Genomic DNA, 10,160 nt, shown 5'->3' with positions numbered 1-10,160 from the left:
TGCTAGTAGGGATAAGAAAAAGTTCTCATTTGAGCAAACTCAAGTCTATAGCTACAATTATTCAAGAGAAATATGTTGATGATATGATTGAAGGGATGATTGAAGATAGGTTCTATGACAAAAATACTTTTTATGAAGATGATGATAAAGTTGGAGGACAATTTGAAGGAAATGAGACTATCCTAAATCTTGTTATAACAAGAAGTGGAACAAAGCAAGATGAAAAAAAGTTGTCTTCTACGGAAAAATCTTACTCGGGCAATGAAGGTGAATCAAATCCTGATGGTGCAAGCTAATCAAATCCTGATGGTGCAAGCTTTCATATAGATGAAGCAAGTAAAGCTCTTATCGATTTTCTTAAGGCTATAAATGATAAAGTGAGACTCGTTCAAAAAGAGAGTAAGACTATGTTATGAACTGGCATGTGGAAAAGATTATATCAACAATTATGCTACTAATTTGGTTGTTGGTTGCTGCTTTTGTTGGTTGGTTATAGTGATGAATTCACTTTCTGCATATTTTATTTTCAAATTTGAAGTTGGTTGTGGTTGTGCTTGGTTTTGTTCTTAAACCCTGTTACTTTATTGGATGTTTGTGCATTTTGTTAAGATTATTTAGAGAATATCGTAAGGCAAGAAGAGCTTTTTTTAACATCTTTGAAAAAAAGGGGAAATAATAATGGCAAGAATAAACTGCCTTATGGTGCATGGTGATGATTTGATGACTCAAGGTAATATGAGGAGTTTAAGCAAGACAATTGGTGATGCATACTCTTAGGAGGAGTTTTGATTTAATTCACTTTATTTGCAATTTTTGGAAACTTTGACTGCTTGTCCCATTTCATGTTTGAATAAAGTTAGAACAAGCTAGTTTAGAACAATCAAAGTCTTTGTTTTTGCATGTTTAACTTTTGATTAAATCTTGTTAAAGCAATAGATGTGGAGATAGTTCGTGGCCCAACATTCTATAATCGTCATCATCTACTTATGTAACTTGGAGAAGAGGTAGAGAAGTTTGAAATACTTGAAAAGGTTATGTTTATCCTTATCTTTTGAGAGTTTTGAAGTTGATGGAAAGCTGTTTTGTAAGAGTTTTATTTGAATAATTTTCGAGATAATATTAGCATTTAAACATGTAATAATGGCGAATCGGAATTGATCGATATATTTCTCGAAACAAACGAAAAGGAAACGAAAGCTGAAACATAAATAGTGATTTTTAGGTTTTCGTGAAACAGGGCCAGAATGGTTTCTAGATTCCCTGTTCCAACTTTGGAAATTCATTATAAATTAACCAGAGATAATTAGGAGTCATGCCATATATGTATAGATTCCTCTTTGAGTCTAGTTTCTATAGAAACAAACGGCATCAGTATTGAAGCCCTGTACAGGGAGATATCCAAGTCGTAATGCGCGAAGGTCAGTGTAGTCGATCCCTGTAACATGGGAGACTTTAACTAATAAACTATACTAGTTGGCCCAACCAAAAATTCTAGAAAAAAATTTGTAGATGCATATATGAGTCTAGTTTCAGGGAAAAATCACGAAACTGATTTTCGAGTTGTGGAACTCAAGATATGATTTTTAAGGTGACAGTGACACAGTTAGCCAGCTGTCTGGAAATTTTTAAATGGACTGTGAAAATAAATATATTATGTCTGTTAGCACCTCGTGTTCGACTCCGGCCACGGTCTCGGGTACGGGGTGTTACAGCTTATGATTGACTTCCTCTTTAGCCGTTTTAGGGGTATGTTTAAACACTCATTGTTAGGGATTTTTATGGAGAGATATTGCATATAAGTGAGATATTTGGGAAAAAGGTGATTTGTCACAATTTGGGTTTAATTTTGGGGCTGCAATTATCTATTGGGAGATGGTAGATTGAGTTTTAACCAATGGTTGTACTATATGAATTGTTGAATAAAATCATTCTCTGAGCGAGGTTTCGTCCATGTAGGATTGGTGAATCCAAATTGCGTTAACAAATATAGTGTGTTGATTCTATTCTTATTTATCTCTTTTCCTCACTTATGTTTTGGACTTGTTATGCAGACTTTTCAGTTCTGTCCCAATTTCTGTTCCAACAAAAGATAGAACAAAACTGTTTTGAACATTAAGTTGGAACGAAGTGCAAACTGAAGGCTTTTTCATATTTTATTAATAATATTTGAATTATTAGTGTTATAGTTATTATCACTTAATTAGACATTGGATTCATATTAAATTACACTTATTATTTTAGAATAATTTATCACTTAGTTAGTATAATAATTGTATATTGATTAAAACTAAGATTTTCATTCAAGTAACATCTAAAGAATTAAAAAAATCAACTTTTAGTATTATTTTATACGTTTTCTTCTTTCACAAAAAAATATAATTTTTTATTATTTGATATTTTAACATTTTTCAACCGTTGAATTTATTAATATAAGTATACTTGTCATACATGTAAAATTTTGAATCGATATGATATCTCTATCATATCTATCTAAAATATAGTTACATTAATATATTTTTAATAGTTGATTTTTTTTACATAAAACAAATAGTTAACTCCAAACTGGATATGTATGATTTACACGAATGAAACATGAAATATGACGGCTAAATTATTAAAATATCAATCATACAACAATTATAAAAAATATCGCAAAATAAGTAAATTATAAAACACAACACACATCAAAATATTTTTAACTTTGTGTTTGTTTAATGACTCTATAAAGTAATTTCCCCAACATATTCCAACACAAACAAGTGACTGTGAATTAGAAAGAAGGATGGAGAGAAAGTGGGAGCTTTGAGTAGAAAGCAAGCAAGACAAAAAAGAGCAAATAAAAACCTCAACTTTGAATTTTTTGAGATGTGAAGGCAAGCATATATGCCAAATTTGCATGCCCCAACACCAACATCTAATGAAACACTTGAAATTTCAAGAGACAGCAAAGAGGAATTTTAATCCTTTTCAACTTTTTTTTTTATATAATGCCTAAAACTATCATTAGCCCCTCCTCAACATATAAATAGGAGGATAAAGCGTTTCAATACACTCGAACCTATGTCCTCCTACATTGACAATAATACCAATGTCAATCGAGTTAGGACTCAATCGACTTTTTAATCCCTTTTTTTTACTGTTCTTCATATTTACATTTTGACATATTCATGTATTAGTATCATGTAATCTTATTGTAAGTTGCTATTAGTTCCTATAAATTACGAAAATTTAGTCTCTATACTTCAAATTTGGTCATTTTTAGTCTATGTACTTTTTGGATTGATTAATTTTTATCCTTCTACTTTTCAAATTTTAATCATGTGTACAATTGTAGATTTAGTCTATATTCTTCAATTTTAGTCTTGATGCAAATGACATTCGTCAATCCATTAATTGGATTTTTAGCGAGTAATATGTGAAAATAACAAGTTGACATGACATTACATATACGATAATATGTTTATTGCATAAGATTTTGAAAATAGCATAACTTAACTCAATGAATTTAATAGTTATTTGTTAGGTGAAGACTGAAATTATAAAATTAAAAAAATACATGGACTAAAGAAGAAAACTAAAGTACAATAATTAAATCGACAACTTTCGTAAAGTATAAGTACTAATAGCAGAATTTAACCTAAATTAATAAATTTGCTTGAAGCTTGGTTCAATTAATCAACTTCTTTTCTAAAAAGATGGTGAAGAATAAAATCTTTAATGGGCAAACAAGCCACTTGTCCCCTTCCTTGCCTTGGCTTGTAAACTCTACACTTCTCTCCACTAGGGGCTGCTTTTATATATGTCTCTTTGTCAGTCTTCTACTCTTTCGGTAATTTTCTTTAGTGACTCGGAATTTGAACCAAGTTAAAACTGCTTTGTTTTCAGGCTTTTTATTTTGTCATTTGGCATTGCTGAAAACGGAGTTATGGGAAGCAAGATTTGCATGCTCCTCTATTCAACAATGGCGGCCACTCTGTTAACACATTGCGGTAACCTTTGTTTTGTTTCTTACAGATTATATTAGATTTGATTCTTTCCTCCTCCTCTTTTATTTTTGTCTCATACCCCTTTAATATTCTATAGATATATTGAGTTCTAACTGAATACGAAGTCATGTCAGATTATATTTTTAAATAGAAATAAAATTCTATCTGTATTAGTTGGCGACTTAGCTATATGCATTATTAACATATGCTCTTACTCATTATATTTTTAGTATATTTGAAACTTAATCATTTTATTTTTATTTTAAGTAATTCAATCCTGTTATTATAATTAGTTTTTTTTTGTTAAATTCAAATTCATAATAACTAAGGGCATAGTCCGGGAGGGGCGGCCCCCTTGTCCAAAGGGGTAAATTATTCTTTAGTCCTTCCTAAAATTTAAGAGCTTTTATTTAATCCTTTTAACCTTTGATTAAATGAGAAATTTGAAAGCTTATCCCTTTTCAGAAGTTAATAATTTAATTTAAGCCTTTTCAAATATAAATTTTTAGTTTCCTTAAATTTTATAATTTTATCTCAACTCCTCAAAACAATTTTTTTGACTTCACCTTTGATAACAACGTCATTTTTTTTAAATAGCTATTAAGTATTCTTTTTATTTCGAAAATTATATTGACAAGTGAACCTCAACTTTAAAATATGAAAAGTAAAAAGACTAAATCTAGAATGTACGAAAAGGGATTGAACTTAGAGCATATTTTAACCTTAAACAATAAAATTTATCTTTCTAAATGAAAATATGTGAGGTTGATTAATTCCATTGTAAATTTTTTTTTTTGGGAGCAGATGCAAGAACATCAATGGGAATGATGAAAGATCCAAAACATGGAAAAAGTTCAGTCATAAAGCACACAAATAAATTGCAGCTAATGAGTAAACTTATGAGTTTAGTGATGGAACAACCAACTGATAATTCCAATACTCAACCTTATGGTGTGAGTTCACCATTTTCTTTGCCACCTTTTGATTCTCTCCCTCCTCTAAATTCTCCTCCATACTTTCCCCCTCCACCGAGCACATCCGGGACAATTCCGAGCCCGCCTCAATTTTCATCCACCCCGAACCCACCGGGACTACTTCCAAGCCCACCACAAATAATACCGACACCAACGAGCCCATCGGGGCCCATTTTGAGCCCACCATCTCCAATAGGGTCGAATCCAAGTCCAACAGTGTTTTTTCCTCCCATTGTCTACCCTCCACCAACGGTTCCACCACCTCCGAACATGGCTCCAACCACAGCGTTGTGGTGCGTGGCTAAGCCCTCGGTACCTGACCCAATCATTCAAGAAGCTATGAACTATGCCTGTGCGGCTGGAGCAGATTGTGATTCGATTCAGCCTAGTGGGTCGTGCTTTCAGCCTGATAGCTTGTTTGCACATGCTTCCTATGCCTTCAATAGTTATTGGCAAAAATCTAAGCTTGATGGTGGTACATGTGAATTTGGAGGCACTGCCATACTTGTTGCAATTGATCCAAGTCAGTTTCTTAATTCAAATTCGAGTTTTAAACTTGCAACTACATCATTTACGGGTTGAAATGATTTATTAATAACGTCAAAATAATAGTTTTTTAAATTTCGTCAAAATTTTCTTTCATTTAAAGTATATGATAAATTTTAATTCTAATTATATATTTTAATATTTATATTATTACTGATATTTATATAGATTTACAAATTAAATAAAACCCATATTACATATTCTTTTTCACACATATATGTATTATTTATTTTAATATCATTATTCTTTTCATAATAATTTCTTTTATCTCATGAAATTTCAATTGCTTGAAATCTTCCATGTAATCATATTAACTAATTCTCCTTGTTTTTCTTTTTTTTGGTGTGCCAAGCAGGCTATAATGGCTGCCATTTTGAGTATCAGTATTGATTGGTGGAAGATACATGCCCTTCTAATGGCAGCTAAGCTAGAAGATTGATTTCTCTTTCCCTCTTCATTTTTTCTTTGCTTTTCCCTCAAATAAACAATGTTTATTTTCCTTCATGTTCCCATCACCCAAACATAAATTTTGTAAAGCTTAACTATAAAAAAGCCCTTCAAATTATTCTATTTTTAAACTAAATTATTATAGTTAAATTAGTCTTTTGTTGTTTTATTGTAGTCAAATGTTTTCTTTTTCAAACAAAATAAACACTAAGACTTGTTTAAGTATAATAAAAGTATATAATTTATGTAGAAAAATCATAAAGTTTATTTTTTAAAAATAAAATAAAATTTCAATTTTTTTTTTGGGGGGTATAATTATATAGTTCTTGCCTTTGGAATTTTTGTTTTGTAAATGAGATCCTATTTGTTGTAAACTCTTGAAATATACATAAATAATCAATAAAAGGGGATTACAGTGATTTATTTGCTTGTGTATTAGTTTGTGTGCTATATTTTTGTTATCCTTTCACTTGAATTTAAGACTATTTTTTTTTATAATTACATATATGAGGAGGTTGAGTTGAGAGAAAATTTTATTGTGAGTCAATTTTTGAAAAATAAAAAGTTTAAAATTTTTGTATAAACTAATATGTAATATTAGTAGTTGATAAGTTAATGTATAATATTAACAGTTAAACATTTTATGAAAATTCTTTCCATACCATTTTCATCTCTTGCTTTAAAAAATTTGAATTTGTAATTCTTCTGATGGTTAAACAATAAAATATAAATTTTTTCATAAAAAATAAAAACTCACTTGTGCTTTTCGTTGTCATGAAAATATAGTGTTGGGAATCGATCCATAGAAGTAATGGACAAGTAAAATAGAGAAGATTAAATATAAATTTTACGTAGAAAACTCCTTCGAAGATAATAAAAACCACAAGTAAAGGAAGTTTCACTTAATAAAAAAATAAACGAAAAGTACAAGATGAATAATGTAATAGCCCGATTTTGGGTCTAGTCGGAATAGTGGTTTCGGGACCACAAACCCGACGAAAAAAAAATTATTTTTATTATATTTTTATAGTCTATAAATTTATGAAAATATTTCGTAAAAATTTCATTCGAAAATTTTGACGTTTGAGCACTCAATTTAGTCAAAAGGACTAAATTGTAAAAAGTGCAAAAGTTGAGTTCTTTATATATGAGGTGCCTAATTGTTATGAGTTTCAAATTGAAAGTCCTTATGTGACAATTATTCCTTTAATAAGTTAGTGAATGGATATTTGTTTGGTATTTTGAAATTTGGTTGAAATAAAAGGGTAATTTTGTAAATTAATTAAAATAACCTAATAAGACAAATGATAGCTTGTTTCATTCTTTCTTCTTCAACCGTGGGAAAGAACTGAAAATGGCAGCCATGGATGAGCTCCATTCAGCCAAGCTTCTACGGATTATATAGGTACGGTTTTTGTCCCGTTTTTAATGATTTTCGTATTTTGAGATCCCGAAGCTTAAATTTTCTATTTCTACCAATTGATTGAAGAGAAATTAGAGTTTAAAAATTTACCCATTCATGATATGGTTGTGTTTTGATGATTTATAGTGGATAATGAATGTTTGATGTGTTAAATATGAGTTTTATTCAATGAATTTCGGTAAAAATGTCAAAAAGGGGTTAAATTGTAAAAGTTATAAATTGGTCATAAGTGTGTGAATTAGTGAAAATTTGGAGTTGCCATAGAAGAGAAAAATGTTCAGCATGTTTTAAACCTTATAGAAATTGAATAAAAATTAATTTACGAGCATTGGGGCAAAAATGCAAATATGCAAAAGTTTAGGGTCAAAATGAAAATTTGTAAAATATGATTTTTAGACCCATATGAATATTGTGACTGATTGGTAGGCTAAATGTGATGTTATAGATGATGAAAATTGAGACTTGGACCTAGAACGGAAAGAAATCGATTTATGGACGAGTACGTCCTTTTCACATTTGTGGTATCGAGGTAAGTTCATGTGTAAATAATGTAGCATAATGGTTATTTTAAGTTATTGATGTTAATTATATGTTATGCTGAATTTTATTATGAAATATATGCTTTGTGGTTATTTTCGAATAAAATGCAAATTAAGTGTATTATTTGTTAAATATAAAGTGCTACCGAGTATTGGTTTCGGTATTTTACGGAAGATAGCAAGGAGACGTGTTCGAGGAAAATCCCGTTTGAACCTTAGGAATAGATTAGGATACAAGTGACATGTCACTAGAATGGTTGAGCATCCGAACTCGTTGAGTTGAGTCCGAGTTCACTTATGGATGTGGAATGTCCGAACTCGTTGAGTTGAGTCCGAGTTCGTGAGATGTAACTAGGCATCCGAACTCGTTGAGTTGAGTCCGAGTTCACTTACGGATGCGAACGCCCGAGCTCGTTGAGTTGAGTCCGAGTTCACTTATGGGCGGGTTACATGGTAGCTTGGCTACAAATATGGCACTTATGTGCAAATTATCCATGTATCCGAGTTATATTCCGATGTGTTCAACGGGTAAAATTTCTAGTGGAATGGAAGAACACTTAAGATGTAGGTGACGTATTGGTAAGTATTGTGAAATGGATATTTTGGACAGGTATGTACTTAACCCTCGGGTTGAAAATAGATACAACAACGATAAGGTGGTAAGATCATGAATGAGTAATTTAGCCTTGATAGATTTGAGTTACTGCAGTAGTGTAACTTTGAAAATACACTAAAAATAGTGGAAAATGAGTTAGAGGCAGAATAAAATATGGGATTAAAGCTTAATGAGTCTATTTTCATATGAAAGAAACAGAGGAAGAAAAAGAATTCCATATTGTTTGATATTTGAATTCTTGTGAAACAGGGTCTGAATGAATTCGAGATCCCCTGTTCTAACTTTAGAAATTCACCAAAAATTGTACAAAAATTATTGAGAGTTATACCTTACATGAATGGATTCCTTATTGAGTCTATTTTATGAGAAATAAACGGAATGGTCGTTGGAATTTTGTACAGGAGAAATTCGGTTTGTAGTGCACAGGGGTCAGAGTGGTCATACCCTGAAACAGGGAGACTTTAACTAATAAACTGTACCATTTGGCTTAACCAAAATTCTGGAAAATATATGGAAGAAAGGAAAATAAGTCTAGTTTCAGGAAAAATTAACGGAACTTAATTCGGAGTTTCGTAGCTCCAGATATAAATAATTTAGTGACTGTTGCTCAGAAAGACAGCTTGTAGTGAACTTGAAAATATGTTGTAAACATTGATAAAACAAGTTAATGAGTTGCTTATTGTTTTCATATGAACTTACTAGCTAAAGCTTACCCCCTTCTTTCCCATGTTTTCTAGAGTTTCCAGGTTAGCTCGGGTTGGAGGCCGTCAGAGATATTATCACCCTATCGAGTTAACGTTATCGGAGTAAGTAAACTCAAGTGATTCGAGTCTATGGCATGTATAGGGTTTTAATGTGAGTATGTAATATTATGATTTAGCCAAAGGCATTGGCTTGTTATTAAGGTAGTATTAGTCATGTAAATTGGCCTATGTCGGCTAATGACATTATGGGCCCATATGATTATTCTTATGCATGTATGTTATTATCTCTTGTAATGTGGCTTACAACATGTATGCCTAGACATTGAATTGAGATTCATGGATGAGCTAGTAACTAATGCAGGATTAAGTGATTGGTAAATAGTTAATAATGCTTCATGAATGGTTTGTGATGTAATGATAGTTATGTCTAGTATGTGGTAATGATATGGGCAAATTCTATAATATTTATTACATAAGAAAATAACTTGAGCATATCATGTTTGTAGATGTTTAAGAGCTCATTTATGCCACGTTGTATGTTATTGGATAAGTATGTATCTATGCATGTGGTGTGAGAGTGACAAAAGGCTTGATAATTAGACTATTTCGCCACACGGCCGAGCACATGGGCGTGTGAAGCCTTAACGCAAGAGATTTTTCTAAGTTTTCATGAGTTCTCGATTGGGTCCCGAACCGCCTGAATGCATGTATTGGGCCTCGTAAGCTCGCATAAGGGACAAATTGCATGTGAAAAGAAAAGTTTTAATTATTTGAGATTTCATAGCTCTGCTTAGTATGGAAGTGTTAGTAAAAGTCGTAGCACCTCGAACCCGTCCGGCGTCGGATGCGGGCGAGGGTGTTACATTTAGTGGTATCGAGCATGGTTTAGTCGGTTCTCGGACTAACCTAGCGTAAGAGAGTCTTG

The 10,160-nt window shown here is 31.6% G+C and overlaps 1 protein-coding gene and 1 long non-coding RNA gene across 2 annotated transcripts; both read left to right on the top strand.

The window, feature by feature from the left end:
- Positions 1-3,742: 3,742 nt before the first annotated feature.
- LOC108475845 (leucine-rich repeat extensin-like protein 5) lies at positions 3,743-6,076 on the top strand. Its single transcript, XM_017777818.2, has 3 exons — positions 3,743-3,989; positions 4,791-5,483; positions 5,862-6,076. Exons 1-3 carry the CDS (start codon positions 3,926-3,928, stop codon positions 5,894-5,896), a joined length of 792 nt encoding a protein of 263 aa, XP_017633307.2. The 5' UTR covers positions 3,743-3,925; the 3' UTR covers positions 5,897-6,076.
- A 1,158-nt stretch (positions 6,077-7,234) lies between these two features.
- LOC128290447 (uncharacterized) lies at positions 7,235-9,624 on the top strand. Its single transcript, XR_008280298.1, has 3 exons — positions 7,235-7,358; positions 7,822-7,905; positions 9,269-9,624. It is a non-coding gene; the product is annotated as an uncharacterized LOC128290447 (long non-coding RNA).
- Positions 9,625-10,160: the final 536 nt, after the last annotated feature.

Source organism: Gossypium arboreum, chromosome 3 (genome assembly GCF_025698485.1).
Source record: "Gossypium arboreum isolate Shixiya-1 chromosome 3, ASM2569848v2, whole genome shotgun sequence".
Lineage (NCBI taxonomy): Eukaryota > Viridiplantae > Streptophyta > Magnoliopsida > Malvales > Malvaceae > Gossypium > Gossypium arboreum.
The sequence above is the reverse complement of the archived record's forward strand: the minus strand, read 5'-3'. Positions and strand labels throughout refer to the sequence as shown.

Coding starts and splice junctions, on each gene's coding strand:
- LOC108475845 (XM_017777818.2), top strand. CDS start 3,926: ATGGGAAGCAAGATTTGCATGCTCCTCTATTCAACAATGGCGGCCACT. Junction 3,990..4,790: donor CACTCTGTTAACACATTGCG/GTAACCTTTGTT, acceptor TTTTGGGAGCAG/ATGCAAGAACATCAATGGGA. Junction 5,484..5,861: donor ACTTGTTGCAATTGATCCAA/GTCAGTTTCTTA, acceptor TGTGCCAAGCAG/GCTATAATGGCTGCCATTTT.